Below are 23,378 nucleotides of genomic sequence, written 5' to 3' on the forward strand. Positions count from 1 at the left end.
GGAGCTAGCAGCTCATATGCTTTTCTCTCTCAAAACAGTGGAGGCATTAGATTTCACAGACAACTGCCTTTAATCCCTGTAAAAGAGCTGAAAGCAGAAGAGTGATAATAGCTTAGCTTGGAAGCAGAGGCATAAAAATATTCTTCAGTTAGTAAGGGCAAGTTATTCTCTGCTACTATTAAAATAGGACTTACTGCACTTTACAATAGCTAGGCTTTGTATGTGGTTCACAGACTAAGCCAAGGTTAGTCAAATTTTGTTTATTTGTTGCACCTTCTGTCCTTCATCATCCTTTCCTTTCTCCCTCCTGCCTCCCCATAATCAGGAAAATATCTATTCATTTGTCTTAAGCAGCTGACAGATGTTTTTACTGACACAGCATGACCTGTTGCTTTATAAAGTACTTATTACAGCCCCAGGTGCTATTTAAACTGATTAAATCTGGCATGGTCTTGTCTACCTCTTTTTTCTGATAGACCCCAGTTGTCTTAATGACCCAGATGAATATTAAGCCAGCCTGAAGGCAAGCATTGACATTTTGGCACAGACCAAGAACATGGAAATTTAGTTCAAATTATACCTATGACCACTCACTGTGAAGCTGCTTCTGGCAAAGGCCAACTGTATGTGTAAGAGAAGAGAAAGCCAGTTTGTTTTACTATACAGATGTATTTTAGTTACGACTGCTAGCTTGTTACCATTTTCCTCTTGTGCAACCCTGATAGACCCCTCTACTATAAAAGCCAGACACCTCTCCCACTGACACAAAACTGCTCTTTGCTTTCACTTGCAGGAAAATCTCTACTCAGATTTTACTGTGAACATCTCCCTGAATGACTAGAATAAGCTCAGTATGAGCTAGCAATGACCTCCACCCTCACCTGTAATTTCATTGCTTTCATTTACTCAAATAATTTTCAGAAAAGATGCCTTAGCCTGAAATTTCAGACCAAAAGGTGCATTTGTTTGGAAAAAATCTAAGGTCAACTGTTTGATTTTGCAAAAGGGAAAGAAATTAACCAAGTACTGACTGCTGGTACTCATCTTTGCTCACAGATGCTTTTGTATGGATGTGTGCCTGGATGAGAGACAAAGTATGAATGCACACATTTCCATAGAATGGAAATACAAATGGGGCAAACCAACCTGGAGAGCTTACTGCACTGCCATGGTGGGGAAATGCTTCCTACTGTTCTGCTTGCTTTTACACTAGCACAGCTGCCCTTCCTTGGGAATGGTACTGGTATGGCTTACTCCCTTACTGCCACTGGGTGAGGGTCACCACCACCAAATAGCAATACTGCTCCAGAGTTAGAAAGGAAACTCAGGAGCAAAAAGGGACGGTTGTTGTTACTTTGCTACATGGCTAATCAACAGATACCTTGTTCTGTGCTCTGTAGGATTTGCAAATGAATGCCACACAATGGCTTTTATATTCTTTTTATCCTTCTCATGTTCCCGATGCCAACGATTGCTGAACTGTGTGAAAAAACAATGTCTTTCCTCATCTTCTCCTGGATGAGGGCTTGTATGCCTGGGGTTCTGCACGTGGTAGATACATGCTCTTTGGGACAGAGGCAGGGTAGGTGTCATCTTTATGTGCAGAAGAGCAACTCAAATGTAGTGAACTGGATGGCTGAGTGCTTGTGGGTCAGGGCAGAGGCCAGCAAGGGTGACATTGTGGCGAATATTGTTACTGAGCAGGTGATCAGGGTCAGGAAGTGGAAGAAGCCTTCTTTAGGCAACTTGAAGAAGTGTCTAGATCAGACCCTGGTTCTTTCAGATGAAGGTATCAGGAGCAGCTTCTCAGGATAGATGCTAGGTGGGCAAACCAGAAGTGACACTCTTCTGGATTCGCTACTTGCACTCAAAGATGAGCTGCTCAGGGATGTGGTCAGCAGGCTAAATGAGTCAGAAGAGTGACCTGCCAGCATATGAAGGCCAACAGTGTACTGAGCTGTAACAGAAGCATAACCAGGAGATTACAGGAAATGATTACCCTCTTTTACTTGGCACTTGTTAGACTGCACCTGGAATACTGTGTCCTGTTTTTGACCCTCAGTAAAACAAGGTGGTGTTAAACTGGTGAGAGTCCAGTGGTGGGCCACCAAGACGTTCAGGAGCTGGAGGAGCACATGCCCACTGAAGAAAATCTGAGAGAACTGAGCTTATTTAGCCTGGAGGAGGCTTAGGAGGGACCTGATAGCAGCCTTCCAACACCTACAAGGAAGTTATCAAGAGAGAGAGTCAGGCTTTTCACTGAGCTGCGCAATGGGAGGACAGCAGACCATGATCAAATTGAAAGGAAGAAAATAATTTTTCTATATAAAGATAATTACACATTGGAACAGTTTCCCCAGAGACTGCTTGCTGAACCTGTTCTTGGAGGTTTTCAAGACCCAACTGGACAAAGCCATGAGAAATCTGTTCTGAATTGTGCTGACCTTGATTTGAGCAAGAGACTGACTGAACTAGAGACCTTTCAAGAACTCCTCCAAAAGGAATAATTTGATGGTTCTGTGATTTACTGTAATTCCCAAGGGCCAAAATATCAGATGGATAAGATGAAGCAGTTTCACTACAACTCTTCATTTGCATACAAACTGTGTGAGCTCATACACTGCTACGCATGACCACACAGGTAAAACTCAGTATGAGAGAAAAAACTGTGAAGTAATATTCACAGGGAAAGGGAATTAAGTGCAAAATAATTTCAAGATTGATTCAATATACCTTTTTTCTTACTACTACATTATTTCAGTGTAGTCATTTGATTTCTTGGATTCATTTAAATCATATGTATGGCATTAAAGGCGTTATTACTAATTTTTACTTTCCAAATTTAAAAAACCCCTATATCCTAAGTATATAAAGAATACTATACATTACATAGTTAAACAAGATAGGAAGGGAAAACAACACATACAAAGATTGCTTGTAGGGATCCAAATGATTGTTGGAGCTATGACATCACTTTTTGGAAACATGCCCACAAATTATTTCAGCTATGGCCACTAAGCAGTTTCACCTCAGGGCCAAGGACCTGCTCAAGGGTTTCTCTGCAAGTGATTGATTCTGAAGCCACTGGCTAAGCCTATACAGCAAAATGACTTACAAAGCTTTAGCAGGCAGCAGGGGCAGGAGGTACTGGTAACATGCAGACTTTCATTCTATCTGAACTCTGATCTCTGCGTCCCTTGAAGAAAGTTGCACCAATGTGAGGAGGATAACTTGCATTTATAGCCAAATCTACTTTTCACTTTCTTCCTGTTCTGTTCTTTTTTGCATATTGATTTAATTCCCTTGACAACACAATATTATGTCTATAGAGAATGGGCCAAATTTTCTGTGCCATTTAATAGACCATTACCACGGTGACATTCTTAGGCAGCTGCAGTGTTTATTAGTTCAGAAATTACACTGAAATTCTCTTTGGGTTCAGTGTATTTAACCAGGACCTGATGATAAATTGTAAGTCTCTCTTACTCGTTTTTCACTGGAAAAGCAATGAGATTATTTCTTTATTCAACACCAGGTGTCTAGCAAGTAACCTGGAGTTTTGTTTGTGGCACACCAGTTCCCTCCTGTAACTAAACGAGACACCCACAGTTTTGGTTTATCCTACAGAATCACAAAAAAAATGGGTAAATACTTTCAAGAACTGGAAAAAAACAAACCATACAGGTACCATCATCTGTAGCTATAGCTATGTTCTACTTTTACAGGTTGATTCTTATAATAGTTATTTGAAGACATGTAGAACTGAAAAAGCATACTGTTGAAAAAGCAGTCTGAGAGCATGGCCTGCTTATCCCCCATTTTCAGTAGAAATTGAACATCAGGCACTATTTGAGCTCTGGGTATGTCTATGTGGAAGCCTATGAATAAAATTTTTGGAGATACCTATTCCTTGTCTTTGACCTTCTGCACCATGATAAATTTCACTCAGTACATAGCAGTTGAAATTCCGTCACTTTAAAGTTCACAGAAGGCACTGCAAATAGAATTAGATTAAATTTAAAGAGCATTTGCAGATCCTTTTGGCTACTTTTCTTCACCTGTACATAATATTGGGGGCTGGAAATCAAAGAGAAGTTTATACTTGAATGTCCAGACCTTGAAAATATGTTACATCCTAGCTGCATGTAAAGGACTACCTAAAGCTGTCATAATTATTTACATTAAATACATTAAATAAATCCTACTGAACTGATCCACATGAAAAGAAACAATTATGGTAAACTATACATCCTCTCAAACAAACAAATATTCACAGCAAAAGGCTGCATTTCTGCTCTTTACCTAATAGGGTTCAGGATTAAAAGTAAACTTCCTGAACACATCAAGTATAATAAATTACAAACTAGTAGTCTGACATGACAGATTGCACTAAAGAGAACTACTTCTCTGTGAGCCAATGTCTCTAAGGCATAAAGCCAGAGATTGTTTTCTTTTTAAAGAAAACTGAGAAGGATGTATTTTTCCCACTTTTCTATCAGTGATAATCATCCTATTCTAAAATACAGTGTGGAAAATAGCATGGGCTTAGATTAAACTTTTGCAAGATACCTCATACTGGTAAGTCCAACCAGAATAGAAACAATAAAAAAAAACTGGGAAGAAGCTACTATTCAAATGGACATTTTATAGTCACTATAAAATGCATGTTTCCTTTGCATAGTAAATTATAGTACATAATGCAAAAAAGTGTTCCAATAAATACTGAAGATGGAAAATGTCCCACTGAAGACTAGACTATTTCCAGAAGTCCAAAGTATGTGAGTTGACATCAATAAATACTACTAGAGTAAAAAAATATACATTTCTCACATACAGACAGCTTGATACCCTTGTAGATGATTCAAAATGTTTCGCTAGATCAGGCTAGTGCCACTCACAGAACCACATTATACTTGTGCAGTGCTTCCTGAGGTATTCAGACACAGAATTCATAACACTTACTTAAATGTGTAAAACCCGTAAGGAATTAAAAGGCACTGATTGAAATGCCATTTCTTCCTTATTCACTGTTAATTTGGTATGTCCTGAGGAATCCAGGACAGCAGACTTTTTTGTTTTCACCTTGGCCTGCACAACATGACATATTCTGATTTTGAAGTTATGGTCTAGATAGTGTTTCTGCAGGGGAGTCAACAAGGTCAGAGGATCTTACCTTCTACATTGGCTGTGGGGAGAGATTTCTACTGCAACTATTTACACTGTTTTTATATCTATTAATACTTCAACTGACATAAGTACTAAGTACACACACATGTAACAACATACACACGCAAAAGCTCAGACTAGATGGATTCAAGGGATATTAAAAACTGAGAACTGGGTATTTGCAGCTTTTCTCCCTTCTGGCCATTACGTCACTTGCCAAACACTTTGTTCTAGTGCCTCCATTTCTCTGCACTGTAGTGCAGTGAATCCCACTGCAGGTAGCTAACATTTGAGTCATTTTTAATGGAATACTACTATAAAGTTTTCCTGACAACAGAAATCTTGTAAATTATTTCTTGCATGCTAATCCAAAGTCTTATACTGAAATATTGTATGTTACTATCAAGGTTTTGATAATAATCAATCAATGAAGCCATCCATGTTTCTAAACCCGTATTCTATATTCCTGGTACAATTAGCCATACTTATCTTTGATTTATCTCTTAATTTAATGATTTTCATGTTATCCTCTGCTGTCTTAATTACTGCAGCAGATAAAATTTCTGACTACTCGTGGTTTTTACTCACATGAAGAGATCATGTATCTTCTAACGTATCTACCACAGTTACCTTACTAGATATTTAGATGCATACAGAGGTAGCAATTTTAGAAAATTGTAGTTGGTATTATAATTTTCAAAAACACACAGGATATTCTAAAAAAAGGCCACCTGTTTCTAGCTGATGTAGTTTTGTATATATTTATGCTGAAGAGAAGCATCATCTCCTTAGTTACTTGGAAAGGTGATAAAAGATGAAATGACATTTGTCACAGATGTAATGAACATTCCATGGTATTCAGTGAAACACTGAAAGATAAGTAAAGTATGCCATTAAGTGGAACAAGTAAGCCTCCTTTGATAAATTAAGAATCATATGAATCTACTTCATTATCAGTAAGCAGTTTGTGTGAGTAAGGGTCTGGGTTTTCCTTCAGTGTACTCACAATAGTGTTGGGTAATTAGGTTACAATAGTCCACAAATATTAAAAAAAGTGTGTCCCATTCACAACTTAATTCTAGATATTTGTGAAATCCCATTTTTCAATGGTAATGCTATTTGCGAGAGGCCTTAAGAGCTCACAGGCATTTAAGTCTTGGATACAGTGATGTCAAAGACACATCTAGTCATTGAAGAGAGATCAATGGTGTTATCTTATGTGTCTTCTGATTTGGAAGTCATTCATGTCTGCTTTCTGAAAGAGCAGATGGGTTTGGGTATGCCAGCATCTCATCAGTTTAGATTTACGGCAGTCTGATGTTTACATCCCTTCCAGGTGTGGACAGATTCAGTGAAGATATCCAACAAATGATGGGCTTCAAGCCAGGTCTCTACTGGAGATTGTGCTGGAAATTTGTTAGCCCTGCTTTTTTACTGGTAAGTGTTGATAATTATTTCATCATGGAAAGAATGCTAGTATGTTGCTTCCTAGAATATACAATAGGTACCAAGAGCAAGATACCCATTACTATGCCTGATGTCAGGATGAATAGAAGACACTCCAATTTAATTTTTAAATCTTGTTTCTCCTCAATGGCATTGGTTATATTTTGTATAATACATTTCAGTTGTGAAAGAGAAGCTAATTGTGGCTGTGGTCATCTTCTGTTCCTTTACTTTAGCAGGATTTAAAGAAAGCAGCTTTTCTTAGGGAACACTGAACTCTTAGACAATGTCCTCCCTGCCCCCCCCCCAGCATCTATGTGTATTAAACACAAATCATTCTGATGGGAAAATAAACTGGCCAGGGATAAGAGATTGTGTTAGCAAGAATTTATTTTTCATTGGAGGATACCAAGATACCTGAATTGCGGAATGACACCTTAGAAAAACTAATAGGTAACTACATAGTAATTAACTATGTGAAACACTGAAGAGGTGTATTAAATATACCTTGTGAGCTGCCTGATGGGAAAAAGAGTGCTTCATTAATTTGGGGAAAAAAAATCCCAAAGTGTGAATTTGGTTGCTTTGTGTAAAGGTTAGATTCAGAACTAAACTACAGTTTTTTATTGGGATCTTCTCCTATGCATATTTGTAAATCAAAAGGTCATGATGAATAATATGGAAATTTGAGCTCACTATGATTTTAGGAGACTATTAATTGCATTAAAGCTGTGCATTCTTAAAGCAGTACTGGTATTCCAAAGATACACTGGGTAGGCTTCTATGACAGCCTTTCAGGTACACTTTTTTTTTTTTTTTTTTTTAAATATAAAAGCTTCTGGCCCCAATTCATCAGTAAGCACCTACCAAGCATGTATTAATTATCCTTTTAAACACCATTCTATAGAGAAGCTTGTATGGGACTATATCCTGCAGCACTTCAAACGAGATGACTCAAGCAGAACAGAAAAATGCTGCACTGAGCATCCTTAGGTTTTGCACATCTAAATTTTACAAAGAGAGAGTTCTAGCAAGCTAGCTAGAGAAAGCTAAAGTGACTGTCCATCTAACCTTCATGTAGCTTAAGATTTCTTGGTGAAATGGCCCCGGTACCTTCCTACCAAAGCCTATAAACATAAGGGTCAGAATGAATCTGTAGGTAATGCAGGTAATGCATCTTTCAGCCATCACAATGCACAAATTTTTTTCCAGCTGGAAGTGCTAAACTCGGAACATATCAACTTAATTACTGGGTACCAATATATTTTAAAACCGATGGGAATAGTATCACACTGGGTAGGGGACACTGGGCAGTTTTGTTATAGCTGTACATTTCCTCAATTTTCTAAAAGGCAAGACGGACATTACAATCTTGATTTATAGGGGAAAAGTGAATATAATTTACCTTCTTACAGCCTATCTTTTGAGTTCATTATTCAAGACATTAAGAAAATAAAGCAAATTATGTTAAACTGACCAAAATGGTTAACATTCATTTATAAGTGAAAACTAGAAAGATGGTCACTAGCATGAAAAAAAGGTAGTCCATTAGCCTGCATAATTAAAACCTACAAATTCTAGAAATTTGGTCACTTGATCTAAGAAACAGCACTTCTATTCCACCTGTATGAAGCATGCAACCTGCCTCACCAGAAGAGACTGAGACCATAAGCATAGTAAATACAAATGAAAAAAAAATCAGATATAGTTTCTTTGAGATATATATATAGTTTAGGATAATTTAGAAAAGGCTATAAAATTGTCAGACTTCAGTGTAGTTCTTGCTCTAACAATCTCATGCGTGCTTAGGGCAAGGTGGCCCCTGTTTGGGACTGGTAATATATTACAGAAGTTCCTAATGATAAATACAGTTCTTTATAAGAAAATGGTAAGTTGGAATTGGTCAGGTATCTGATATTAGGAAATATCTCCTTGAACCTTTTTTCTCCATACTGTTTGCAGCTATGTGCATCATCCCAAGAAAAATCTCAAAATGGAATTTGTATTTTTCTAACCGGATTTCACACTATCCTTTAACCCACACCATTACTCTCCTTGTGTAGCCTTTGAAACCCTAGGCTCAAAATACTCTAATTTGAAATTGCTATATGGAGCAGAATGCACAGGCCCAGAGAATCAAATCAAGGAACTCTGCATATTACACAACCCATGTGGAATTAACAGGAGGGAAATAGGGTGGTACCCCACTCTTTCCTTCTTGCATCTAGTACTGGACAGGGTAACACCAGCAGATAAAACCCAACTTTGTCTTCCAGGCCTTAAGGCTGCTTGACCTTTCCTCAGTAAATGTATCATGCTGGATTTTGCGTTATGCTTCTCATTGAAAAATGGGTACAAAACTTCTAAATGAAGCCTAATGCCTCTGGGAAACAGAGAAGGGAAAAACAATAGATCTTAGAGGTTTTTCTTGACTACAGAATCCCTTTTTTATATCTGTAACGCTAGTTTGACTGAGGCAGTAGCAGACAACCCCGATCTTGCCACCAAAATTCCAAATAATCTGTGTCCAGAATAGCTAAAATGAACTGTTAATAGTAGTAAATGCATTAAGAACTTCAACAGTTTCAGCAGTTGAGGCACAAAGTAAATTGGATGAAGGTAAATGGTAAAGCTGGATTGAAATATACCTTAGGGTAGCTGCCTAATAAAACACAAGAAATAATTTTTCCACTAAGTTTCTTCATCCAAAAAGTGTGGTTCATTTTATTCTTTCTTCCCTAGTTTGTCGTGATAGTCAGCATAATCAATTTCAAACCTCTGACCTACGATGACTACACCTTCCCTCTCTGGGCAAATCGCATTGGCTGGGGAATAGCATTATCTTCAATGATACTTGTGCCTGCCTATATTATCTATAAATTTATGAATGTGCGTGGGACCTTTAAAGAAGTAAGTGGAACGTTAATAAAATGTCATGAAATGTTGCTATGAAATTAAAAGGTTGGATCTAAGTTGGCAGTTTGTTTCTCTTACTCCTGAAACTTATTACTTATGAGTGACCTTTTGGATCCAACTGTCAGATGGATTGGAGTTTTGAGGTAGTATTACTGCATGCTGTTTGAGTTTCTAGATAGAAATTAGCTTTCCAGACAGCACCATAATAATTCTGAAAAATTATTTTTCATGCATGTAATTAATCCGATTGATATTTTTTTTCCTTATTAACAAAAAAATATACAAATTATGGTATCTTCATATTCAACTCTGAGGTATGGTCTTCACACAGTTCTACCTAAACAGAGTTCAGTCCAAGGTATGCTTTATCACTCTATACTGGAGTGTTGTAAACTGTTATATGTACAAAGTTAATTCAGAGCTCTCCTGTCTTAGCATTTTAAGTCTCTAAACATATACCCACATGCTGGGAGGGCAGGATATGACCCCAAAGTAGCCCTGTGTTCAGGATGGCCTTTGTTCATTTAATGAGCATACAGAAAGGACAGAAGAAATGCCTTAACTGGGTCATAGCAATAGATCCATTTAGCCCAGTATTCTGTCTTTAACAGCAGCCACTTCATATTTGATTTTCTCTGTCAATTATGTATCCTTAACCTCTATCTACTGGAATTATTTCAATGTTCTGCCAAGGCTAGAATTAATGCAGGTCTTTCTATTGTGTTCATCACTAATATCAGAATGCTTGAAGAAACTTAATAGTCAAGATAGACCAAGGTGCTGAAATAGATCTGGAGATCAAGAAAATTCTGACACAGGCACTGCTTATGGTCCCATCTAGCTTGTTACTTTTTAACTACTTCAGTAAAAGAACTAGGGTACTAGACAGCAGCATCTTGCCCTACATAAACCCACTTCATGCATAATATGCCTCGTCTGTGCACTGAATAAGGCAGAACCAAAGGGAGACACAATTTGTGACCATCTTATTCTAATGACTTGCCTAACAGCAAGAAGTTTAACATTACAACCTTAACAGTGTTTTTTAACTTCATTTATATGTTTATGTGTAATCTTAATGTATTAATTCCATTTAAAAGAACCTGTTTCTATGGGAAAAACGCATCCATATTTCCTTACAGTTCACTCCCCTATACTTTTCTTTATTTATCACTTCAAAATGCCACAGGATTAAGGTTCACTCATCATTTTACCATCATATTAATTTTACCATCACTGTCATAGTAGTTTATCTATATTCTTAAAACCTCTAATGGTGCTCAGAAGTAAGACTCCTCACCATTATACAGCATCAATTTTTGTCCTGTCACATGTCATAATTTTATAACCTAGTCTAGACTCTCTGACTTATACCTAGTTCTATTGCTCTCCTTTCCTACAGCTAGAGTTACACAATGGTGTAGCAAGATATTGACACCCTTAGGCAAACCACTGAACCACCACCATACAGAGAATTAAGCAGAAAATAGGATCTCACCCTTTACCTAGATAGGGCGCACCCCCTCACCTAGACCTGGCAGACCCAAAGGCATAAATGCCTTGTTTCTGAAACATTACAGTCACCTCATTTAATGTTCACTTCAGAAAGACACCCTGAAGTGGGAGCTCCTCTTCACCTGCCCTGTTTTCATCAGCTCCAACATCTCAATGTTGTGCACAATTTCTAGTTCTCATTTCCAGCAATTCTATAAACCCTTTGTTTTCTTCCATTCCTGGGGGGTTTACAAACCCATTTTCTATTAGCATCTAAGTGTCAAAGAATAATTTGTACTGGCCCAACAGGCTTTTGCCAACTTGCACAAGTTTACTGATATTGGCATGCAGAAGCCTTTGGCCAAACCCACATTTTCTCATTCATTTTGTAGTGTTAGCAAGTTCTGGTTTGTCTTTTACAGCTCCTGTAGATAGCAACTCTCCGATTTCCCCATGAGAAATATAGCAAAAGGCTAGTATATTACATCCAAGTAACACAAGATATGATGCCCTAACTTGTGGCTCTTAAAAAGTATGGGGAAAGGTATGCTCTTAGTCTAGTGGGAACTCCTTAAGTTGTTTGAAAGTTCACGATAAACCAAAATCTACGCCATTCCAAATGGCCCAGCATAGGGTAGACAAGGGAGACGAGCTGGCAAACAATCAGTACCTCCTTCCTCTCCCACTGGGAGTGGTCAACCCCATCACAGCACTAACAGAAAAGTGTGAATTTAGGGGATGTAAGGCCTGTGATAGCAACTTGTTCCTGATGTTCTTTTCCATATGCACTTGCTAAATACTTGAACTCAGTATTTGCATAAACTTTCTACTGTTGCTTCTTATATTAAAGGCTAATACCAAGGGGCTTATAAAAGCTTGCTCTCTCAGTGACCAAGTTAAAGGCACATGATGCAGTGATATTAAAGATTTAAGTTACTGTTTTAAATAAAGTTCATACTACTTCCCCATTATAGATTGGGGATTACACACATAATCCCACTTCATATGGCTGACTTTTTCCTCTTCTTCCCATCTGGTTTAGAGACTAGCTTACTGCATCACACCTGAAAATGAGCACCAACTCGTGGCACAAGGAAATGTCAGGCAGTTTAAGGTTTGTACTCCTTTCACCACGCTTCCTCTCCTAATACCAACCAACCCTTTCCTGTCTTTAGCAACAACTACGGGTTTGCACTAATCTCCTCATAGTGGATACCTTTGCAGGTCTGTGGTTCTTTATTTCTGCCAGCATGACAAGATGCAGGACGCTCAGTACCATATGCATCAACTCTGTTGGAAGGCTTTTGGCACCTTCCTTCTTTGACTAAGCAGAGCCCACAATTTTACAGATCACCTGAATCCAGTATTTTAGGTTGTATCTGAATACAGTGCGATCTCACCAAGAGATGAAGGTATTTCCAAACTATCAAGTGCATTTGAACAGGTCATAGCCTCTCCCTCAGTTATTGCACAGCAATTTGAAGTCATGTTTCCTGAACTCCAATTATGTACCACAACACATCGTAAACAGCAAAACAAAATATCCAGTGTCAGAGCTTAGACATAATGGCCATGATGAAATAATGTGCTAAATTATGTGGAATAGGCTTTCCCCACAGGCCTACAGTTGATTGAAAACACTGCTGGAGACTTCTTAAGCATCCATGAAAAATATGCTATAGGTTTCCAAATATGGCTTTCCTCTTAGCAAATAAAATGAGCTTATTGAAATAAAGTCCTTTTTGTAGAAGATAAAAAGGATGCAAATATGAAGCTTGTTACACTTATCAGCATTCATGCTGGACCACTTTCTGTCTTCAAAGTTGAAAGCAACTAGAATTATGCACACCACCTCAAAACATGACCCAGATTTTATAGTGGTGGTTTGTATGTTGGTATTGAAAAAAAGAAATTGGCTTTTTGCTTACTCTAAAAAAATACTGTTTAAAGTAGAATTTTTAATTTTAAAGGAAATAATCCAAGTGTAGATTTATGGGATGCAGAATGGAAACAGGAAGAAAAGGCTCCCTGTTTCATGACCATAATTTATTTGATGTGGCCAAGAATATGTAGTAGCACAGCACCTCTTCCTGCCTTCTCTTTCCCCTATTCCTGCCCACAGTTGTCTGAAGATTTAATGTTCCATCTGTAAGTAATAACTTGATTTTTCCAGAGGCAGATGTTCCTGTGTGAATGGGCTATAAACAGACATTCCTACACAGTACTGTTCTTCTGAACCCAAATCTATAATGGCAAAAAGCAGAAAAGATTGTACTCAGAAGTAAATTCCTAATGACACCTCAAACCATGCCAAACACTAGGGCATATTAATGTGTTGCTGTCTTCAATGGAAGGCTAGGAATAGCTTTGTTCTTGCTAAAGCATAGTTAGTGCTTTGTTCATGATGTTTAAGTTTGTAAACAGAACATTGACTACTGTAACCGAACAAGTACAAAAATTTTCTTCTCATATATGTTCAGCAGTTCTGAATTTTGAAACTCAACTGAGAGCTGACTAAATATCTTTTATATTCAGCACATTTCTCACTGCAAACTGGAATCCACAGAAATTTAGTTATAATCTCTCTGTTATTTTGAAGCCTCTCTGTAACTCTAGATTTGTATTTAAAACATCTTTCACTATCATCATTTGAATCAATAATGTTATTAAACAACTACTTCTGTTCCCTTACAGCTTCAACACTGGCTAACAATATGACAACCACAGGTTAAGGAAAAGCCAATATGTTAAGCTAAACTGAGAATACAGAAAAGTCAAGTTCAAAGCTCCCTCGATTATGCTTGGACCAGGCTGGCTCAGAACTTACCTACTGACTCTTTGAGGGAAGACATCTGCTCTCTGTTCTCAATGCCTCCCTTCTATTACTTGGCTTCAAATGATCTTTAAAGACTCCGTTTAATTTTTCCTACATCCTTTGGTGCCATAAGATCCCTACATGACCAAAACTTGTGAGTTTTACTATTGGCAGAAGTGGAGGAGGGGGGAGCAGAGAAAAAAGCAATCAACATAAGTTAAATGCTCTTTTATTGTGAAGAAGTGAATTAAATTTTTCTGACAGTAATAATTACTTCAGATATTCATGCCATGACCTATTTTAAACCAACACCACCTGAATGTTCTTAGATCTAAGGAAAGAGTATCTCTCAATTATGAGGAAAGAGCAATTTTAACTATGTACTAATGTCATTAGCTTTCCTGCCATACTATCCTTTGGGATATGAGTTTGCATCCTTCTGAAGTGAAGACTCAGTGCTTCATTTTCAGTGGTTTGTTATTAGTTTCTTCTCTTGGTGAAGAAGGTTGTCTTTGCTGTATATGTCCATGTCATTTTCTGTCCAGTTTAATTACACAAGCTGAAGAGCAGCAGGAACAGAATTCCTGTTACAGTTACTAAGTACAGAATACAGTTTAATACCACACTGTACTTAATGAAAAATCTATTCCCTTATATCAACTATTGAAATGGCTTTATCATATGATCCATACTCCACAGACTTTTTCAGCTAAGTATGAAAGTTACATTCAAATAGACAGACTTTCATCTTTTTGTTATATTTTGTTCCAAATATAGAATGTAAAATACATAGGAAGAGAGAATAATTTTTAGAATTACATAATCTACCCAGAGGCACCAAGATACCAAACTTTGGCTTTATTCTCCTGCTGTGACCATGCTATTATTATAAATTAACCTGGATTCACCTACCAAAACATAGTAAGATTGCAGTGAATAATTTAGAAGGATATTTCAGGCATACTCGGCTCTCTTAAGTCTATTCCAGCTCTTCTCTCTGGTAGCATTATGCAAGGTAGAAGATACAGAACAAACTCACATTTGGGTGCTGTTCTTATTCTGTGGTCACTTATCACTATAGTATCTTCCCAGTGATCACTAGATTTGGTAGCTTTGAGTTATCACTAGATCTACAGTAATTTTCAGAGGCAACAGCTTCTCAGCTGAATTCAGCCCAACCTCTGGACCTTACCTCTGAATTTTTTTGCCTTTACACATTCAATTCAAATTGTCTTTTCAATGTATGTAGTGCTTCCTCTTTTTAAAAAGGCCATTTAAAAGGATGGAGCTTTTTTATTTATAAAACAATTTTTGTTGAGGGGTTTTTTTCCTTTTTTAAAATAGCCCAGTTTAAAAGTCCCAAGTGATTTTGGCCTTTTCCATTTAACATCGATTTCTGTTCAAAATAATGGAAGGGAAATTCCTCTCTTTATTCATCCTTTTCCTCCAACATAATCAATACTTTGGAATGTATCAAGTATTGTCCTTTTCTTAAAGGGTCTCTGTGACAAAATATATTTTTATTTAAACAGGGTTTTAAAGCCAAAGGATACTTTCTTCTAATTATAAAGGAAGTCATATTTTGTGGCCCAGCTGACGGTTGATAGCTCTTTAAACCCTGTAATTGAATATATTTCAATAATAAAGGAATTTCAATTGTTGCGGTTCTAGTTCTGTAACTACACAAGAGGCCAAACAGTGAAAATATGTTGAGGGCTTCAAAAAAGCCATCCCACCAACTTCATAGTTAATCCTATTCTTGTTTGCTAAACGACATGAGAATCTTTTCATTGTTATAAAGCTTACTTTTCAATAATACAGCTGCTTCAGTCACTGGCTTGGCATGGCTCAAAAGCTTTTTAGCACAGATATGATCTCCAAGTTTTGAAATTCTTGGGGGCTCTTTAACATGGAGCTTTAATAGCTTGTCACATTGTACATTGTCTGGTTTGATCATGATTGGAAATGCTAACAATCTGCATCACTTTTGACACACCCCATCACCACCACCCGTGTAGCAAAACCCATGCAGGAAAAGTCATATTCCATCACCAGTCTCCTCTGAAATAGGAGCAAAGCTATCTTAACATTGGAGTGAAATCAGCTTTACCCAGCATGTTAGGGTTTGATTGTATTTTTAATACCAACTCCCAAGGCAATTACCTACTACATTATTTTTATTTCCATTACTGTATAACTTCTTAGGTTTAATGTAGTATTTGTAGCTCAGGACTCCATTGCACTATTGCCATCTTGTTCTGAGGTTTTACAGACAACAGGCAAATCAGAGAAAGCAGGAATCTCATTACCAGGAACAGCCTGAATGAAAAAGAAAGATAATACACATTACACGACTGCACAGCTAGGCTTTAAGTTTGAAATGTTGCCCAGAGGAAGTCTCCCCCAAAAAAACATGACTTCCGTCCCAGAGATGAAGAACAATGTCTTCAATTCTCCACAGAATAAGATGCTCAACTACCTCATGCCTCTTGGACAATAAATGATGCCATTAGACACAAACTAGCATCCATTCAAATGACAAATACCTTTGTGAAGACCAGGTTATATTCTTTTCCTCCACTCAGTGATATGGTACAGACAGTCCAATAAGAAGCCACAGCTCTGGCACCCAGCTCCTCTTCGGCACCTGCTTCGAGCTCCCGAATACATTTTCAATATGGAAAATATCAAATGCCTCTAAGACATTCATCTCCCTTCAGTTCCACCAGTTGTAGTTTAAAAAAAAAATAATTGCCCAGTCAGGTCCTTATCACCCATGTGGTTTAGCTGCAAGTCTTCCTCTAACTCAGTCTTGAATTTTCAGCCAAGCAGCTCACTCTTTCCCTCAGCTATACCTATTGTGGGAAAAGACCCGCTCTGGGGAATGGTGCTCTCCCAGATATCCCCATAGCATGGCAAGTATATGCTGATGGAGTAGGCAGCCCAATTCCAAAAGCAGAAAATTTTTGATACAAGCTTATTCAAGATGCAGTATCATCTGCTTAGTAATTATGTTGGCTCTTTTGGTAACAAGCCAGTGGGAAGAATTCAGTGAAGCAATTAAATAGCTCATTTGACAGTTCTAGAAAATATTTTCTTAAAAGCTTTTTTTAAATCTGATACAGGAAACAGCTGTCATACGTTAGCATCTCTCTTCTCACCTTCCTTCCTGCCAGTAATCCATATTGTTTCATCAAGCCACAGAAAGTTAGTTAGCACCAAGGAAAGAGATGCTCCACTTTCTTTGTACCCCTCCTGCCATCATTCAGCAGGATAATTCTTCATATATCTGGTACTGTTCTAAAGCTACATTACTAAAACTCCAGAGATTTAGATTTCTGGTAGAAACAGCAGGTCTTTCATGGACAACAGTCCAAAAAGCACTAGTGCTATTTAATGTTTGGCCGCTGTTTCAATCGTATCTTTTTTGTCAGTCCTTCTTGTGTTCTGTCATGTCCTGAGGCATACACCCTGGCAACACTTGAAAGACATCTTACCGTAGTGAGGGATTTTGCAGGAAATCCAGGATCAAACATGGTATTTTAAATATAGAATGTAGGAGCAATACTTGCCTGTTATGATTGTACCCGTTCCCTAACTGCACGTGCAATGTATGTTGTATGTAGTTTTCCCATAGGAAGTTTCCTATAATTGGTCATTTCTTCTCAGCAAAATACCATTTAAATGCTATTATTTAAAAAGGTCAAGCCCAAACATTTTGTATATACATCCACTTCTTATGCTATTGTGCAAATTCAGTTTATTTTGTACAGTTAGGTTGTAGGATGCCATGCAGAAAGTTCTTTTGCTTTTAATGTCTCTTTTGCAGTTCTTCTGATTCATACAGCATTAATTAGCGGATACTTGCTTTTATGAGAGTAGATAGCTTTCATTCATATCCTGGACTGATTCACTAAGTTTCATGAGGTATTGGCAAACATTTAAGAATTTCTTTCCTAAGAACCAAATTTAAACCGTAGATCAGCAATTTCAAAAGAAATGAGACTTACAAATGTTTTATTTGCAGTGCCCTGTCAAAACATTTTAAAATGTGCCTGAAGGACTCAGACATAAGACAGCAATCACAGTTCAACAAATGACAGTATATCATTTACCTGCAGAAATTATATGTGCACTGTGAGCCTCTCGGAGCAGTAAAAGATATGTTTTTTCTAATACACTTTATTTTCTCAGGGCTAAGAATATTTGTGGTCCACAGATCAGCTCATGTACAAGAACTCAATCCCCTTAATTTAAAGGCCAACATGATGTTTCAGATTAGACCCTTGAACAAGTTTGGAGTCTTTTGGCTATCATACACAGAGATAGATCTTCTGGAAACACCTCCAGAAAGTCTACTCCAAAGGAAAACACTTTTTCAGTCTACCTTCCTCTGACTGATACTCATGTTCCTGTTGGTGACTGTGGGCCAACCTAGCTAATCAGTGGAAAGTTAAGCTGTTAGGGCATGAAGCTAAACTGTTTATAATACATCACAGAAGTCAGAAACAGGACCTTGAAGTGACCTTACTAGGTTCATATCTATATACAAGCTGAAAGTAGCATATGGACTATTTTAAGCAAAGCTGGCCAGAAATCACCATACAGGACTGAATCTGTGAGCTGTGTGGACACCTGAATTATTACATATCTTCGTTTACTAAACTAAGATTAGCTGGTACATGAGAAAGCCAGCCACATTCTGACTTCCTTTAGGAAGAAGGTACACTAGTAGAGGATACTGCAAAACAGTCTGAAAAAATTTTTAGAAGTTAATTTACAGAAGTTAAGCCTTCAGTTAAGCCCTGTTACATCTATGACCTTGGATCACAGAGTTTCAGCGAGGATCATATACAGGGGATAGTTGTATCTCAAACATCTATGTTTGAGTGTTTCTGTGCTGTGGAAAATAGGTTTTTGTTCAGTCATTTCAGTCTGTTGTAACATTTTACTAAGCACTTGCCCCCTCTAATTGATATTCTCAAAGGACAGTTTTTACTAATCATCAGTCAAGACCAGTCAGACTGCTGAGCAGGCATGCATGTGTTCCTTAGCTGTGATTAGATGTACAATTACTTGGTTTTGCCTGCTTAAGCTTAGCTGGGGAATGACAAGACTTGTCAGCCATGCCGAGCACAGAGAAAATTTTCCCAGGCCAAAAAAAAAATCAGATTTTTGCACATTATTCCTAATAAAAATTAAATCAACATAGGACCGAGATCCTCAGCTGGTGATTAATTTGTACAGCAGTACTGTTCACTGCCTGAGACTGAATTTAGATGCATCTACATCCATCAGAGACTACTATAGAGAACTAGATGGCTGATAAAGACATTTCAACCAACAGAAAAACGTAACAGTGTAATATAGCTGCTTTTAAGTACAGAATTTGATCAGTTTTCCTTCACCATTTAAAAACAGAATATGTTTAGACAAGTTCCAGTCACTGTATAACTGACCTAGCAGAGGCACGCAGAGAAACAGAAGACAGCCAGAAGACTATAAGTAACCCAGATACCATGACTGTATTTAGTGAAACTGTCCTCCTTAGAGGAACATGTAGGTGTCTAGATTCAGGTGGCTGGGGGGGAGCCGATAAGGGGAGAAACTGAGAGGCTTAAGTCTCAGTCCAGCAGTGCAGCCTTCATGTAAGTTAGCCATTACTGCCATTAGTTTTCATGTTGAGAACAGTGGGCCTTTTTTGCCTAAGCACTGACAGCAAGATTAGGCCACCTGTGTGCTTTGCTTTCCTCCTTTCTGAAGGTGTTTCTTTACCTGCCATACTAAACAAAAGTTGCTTAATTTCTTTAATAAGGGAACAGAATAAATTCAGTGAACTAAGAAAATTACTAAGCCTTAAGCTGGCTCTCTTTTAAAGGTGTCATGTTGTTTCTTGGTCACTGCCAAGAGACCTCAAACTTGCAGGTGACTTGCATTTGTAATTTATGTTGCCCTCTTTGTGAACCTGTCTGCAAGACTTAGCTTTTGTTTGCTATGGGTAATATCAGTTACAAAGGGAGAATCTCCAAATACCACATTCTGAAAATAACTCCTAATACGTCTGATGAAGATTTGCCTTACAACTAAAAGCTTTATAGTGAGCATTTACTTGGTTTACACCAGTGTTTTACTTAATTTTTAATGCCTTTTTTATAGCAGTGACTAAACTTTACCTTAGATAAGGGTACCTCTGTAAAGGAAATATTTTAATATTTTTACCAGTTTTTTTTAATTTGCATAGAATATAAGTGTATATTGTAAGGCGAGAAATTAAATTTTGTTGTAACAAGGTATCACACAAGACCTATTTCTCCATGGTAAGGTTTTGTAGTCAGACAGTCTAGTTCAGTAATATGTTGGCCTTTGATTATAAATGTACAAATGTGATAAAGGAGAATAGAACATTATCTACAGCTAATGAACATTGTAGCACAATATTCTCCATTGCTGCCTTAATCTCATAAAAGGAAATCATGTGTTTTTAATTTATATTCTAAAAAAAAAAACCAAAAAATCCAGAGCATCCTTTGGCTGCAATTTTGTGTTGTTAGACAACTTAAGTTTTAAACCAAATGTGTTAGTGTCCAGTAGGTCTACTTCCAAAACAAGAGATCACATTGCAGTTTTCAGGAATAAGTTTTCATAGGAGTTTAAAACTTGCCACTAGTAAAAATACTGTCCAAAGTGCCCCAGTGACCAAAAGTCTCCAAACACAGCCACCACATTTCCATGCCTGATTCCATTAATTATGCAGTCTGCAGGTCCATTTGCCTTTTTTTGTAAGTCTTTGGTTATCTGGGGGAAATGGCATTTCAATTTTTGTTTTTTTTTTGAAAGGGAGACATCTACATGCCCATGTGTGTAATTAGAAACAGCTACATTTCTTATAAATATGGATATGGATGTGTGTGATGTGTGCTGGTTAACTATACTTAAAATGCTGATAAAGATGGTGAATGTAAAGTATTTGTCCTCATTCCTCTGTCTTTCTGTGATCAGTGTAAATAAGAACTGTTTTAAGCTGTGCATTAATGTAACAGATTATTCCAATATTGTGTATAAAATTATTTAAATAAAATCTGACAAATATGCACATAAAAGGAGTATAAAGGAAAGTCTTATGTACCAAGAATTTACTTATGACAGTGAATTAAAAGCTGAAATGAAAGTTTTGCTTGTTGTCAATACTATTGCCAGCTAAGGCTTCACAGTGACAGCCACTCCTTGGTTCTGCAGCGATCTCCCCAGCAGTGGCACGCTTGCCTCCCAAGGACAGGCACTTCTGGAGCAGGACTGCTGACAGTAGTGCGGAAAGGGCCTCTAGAAGCCAGTCTTGAGCCGACTCTAAAGACTGACAGAGAACTAAAAACAAAAGCCCAAAAGCAGGAACCCTATATAGCTCTCAAGCTTCATGAGATAGTTCACATCCTTTCGGTGTCCAGTGGATGCAGTGAACAGATTAATTTCAACATTTGAACTCCCTTCAGGCATGTAATTACAATAATGCAATGAAGCTTTCACAACCACACATTGAAAGGAAATAATCAAGACCTTTTAGGAACATGAATCAAAATGCATAGTACAAAAGCTGGAATTCCCCAAGGCTATATTGTTTTCCTTTTTACAAGCAATTTCTTTTGTCTCATTAACTTTGCCGTAAGTAGTAATAGCCATATGAGCATTATTCTTAATTTATGCATCAACCAGGAAAAGGTTACTCTTGTCCAACATGAAGGAAGAATAGATAACAATGATTTTTTTAATAAAACTTAAGCCATTTTCTTATATTTCCACATGGAACATCACAAAATGACACAAAGCACTATTTCCAAAGGTACATTTTGTTAGGCAATCTCAATTACCTACATAAAAATTTCATACTTGGCATGTACAGAGACTAATCTACTTTCCTCTGTGCCTTTTTTTTTTTTAAACAGATCTCAATATTATTAAGGTACAGCCGTCAATTGTTTATATTCCTCTACTGCCTTCAAGCAAGTAAGAAAAACATGGTTTAAATTATTTTTTAATACAGCTGAAAAACTGAATGAAATTGTTGTATGTCAGTTTTAAATAATGTAAAACACATAAAGCCACAAATTAGTATTAAAATAATTCAAAATTAATTTCAAAATACTTCAAGAGTTTCACAGAAGCTTCTTTTAATCTATTTTGCTGTTCAGCAAAAGCCTGTTTACAAAATTTTCACTTTTCATTACTCTTCATTCTCCCATTTACTATTTTCACCAAGTTTCAGTCAACTGGTAACTCTTCTAGACTCATCATTAGCATACTATTATGAAAGTAAAACTAGGAAGGGCTTACTTAAAATAATGGAGGTATTTTGTCCTCCTGGAAGTATTATAGAAACCAAGTTTCCTGTCTGCTTTTGGATAACTACATCATCTCTTCTGATATTCCCCTAATTTACTCTAAAAGCAGGAAGTTAAGTTACATCCCTTTTCAACACCCAAAACAGAAGAGGCATATTAGGTACCGATGCTGCTGGTAGTAAAGACAACTGATTCTTCAGCATCTCATATTTGTACAAGTAACCAAGAAATTTCAATTCGCCCTCTTATCTAAGCTAATATTTAAAACCTAAGTTAATTTAAAATGCAGAAGCACAACAAAAAAAAACTTATCTTTGAAAAGAAAATTGAAGGCTGGGGAAAAGTCAGAATACATCTTATTCTTTTTTCATTATAACACAAATCAACAATGCTGCCAAAAAGTTAAGAAACTATACTCCTGTAAATGCAAAGAAAATGAAGAGAGAAAAACAGATGTGATGTGTTTAAAAGTAGTAACTAAAGTAACAAACACTTTTTTTTAAAAGTTCAAAGAGAAACCAGTTTAGCCTTTTTTAAAACTAAAAATGTACTGCTATAATTGAGAGAGAACCAGAAATGCTCACTTGCATAATCCACCAATGCGTAATTCCAGCAATAAATCAAAACTAATTCCTAGAGAACAGAAAGGCTGTCTGCTTCGTCAACTGTAAAAACAATGATAATACTGCGTATCTCCATAAAGTTTTGCAAGATCTTGGACAGACCAAAGAAACTGTGTACACAAGCCAAATATTAGAACGCTTTACTCTTACAGTTTTTAAAGCCTACTAAAGCACCAAAAAACCCCAGAATGTTGTAGCCTCCTATAAACTCTCCTATATTTTGGAAAGAAATTTGCCTTAGCTTTCTTTCACTTCTGCATTGAAGAGTATTATTTTCAGTTAAGGACTTCAAATCATTCAAGTGGCAAAAGCACTTTGCCTTTGGAAGGGTTTGCATTTTACATGGATCTGAAAGTAACTTCAACAACCTTTTCCGACAAAACTATCTGCTGCTGCCTGCTTCCTCTTCTCCCAGTCCAACCATATGCCTGCTTCTCTTAATCCTATTTTCTTCAGCACTATTTTCAAAGTCACCTATGAATTTTGTGGGGTTTTTAGTAACCTGAAAGCAAGCAAGTAGCCTCTTTGTGCTCCTCACAGGAGGATGTTTTTAGTGCCACTTACAGAAGTCCCAGGCAGACAAAG

General features: G+C 37.2%; 1 protein-coding gene across 1 annotated transcript in view; it reads left to right on the plus strand.

Annotated features, from left to right (window-relative positions):
- The window catches only part of SLC6A2 (solute carrier family 6 member 2), a 79,188-nt gene extending 58,195 nt beyond the window's left edge, over window positions 1-20,993 (plus strand). The window contains exons 11-14 of the mRNA XM_075040276.1: window positions 6,503-6,603; window positions 9,355-9,522; window positions 12,065-12,136; window positions 13,717-20,993. Of these exons, the coding sequence (XP_074896377.1) occupies window positions 6,503-6,603; window positions 9,355-9,522; window positions 12,065-12,136; window positions 13,717-13,740 (365 nt within the window). The 3' untranslated portion in view covers window positions 13,741-20,993. The remainder of the gene's footprint in view (window positions 1-6,502; window positions 6,604-9,354; window positions 9,523-12,064; window positions 12,137-13,716) is intronic.
- The last annotated feature ends 2,385 nt before the right edge of the window (window positions 20,994-23,378 follow it).

Source organism: Buteo buteo, chromosome 11, assembly GCF_964188355.1.
Source record: "Buteo buteo chromosome 11, bButBut1.hap1.1, whole genome shotgun sequence".
Lineage (NCBI taxonomy): Eukaryota > Metazoa > Chordata > Aves > Accipitriformes > Accipitridae > Buteo > Buteo buteo.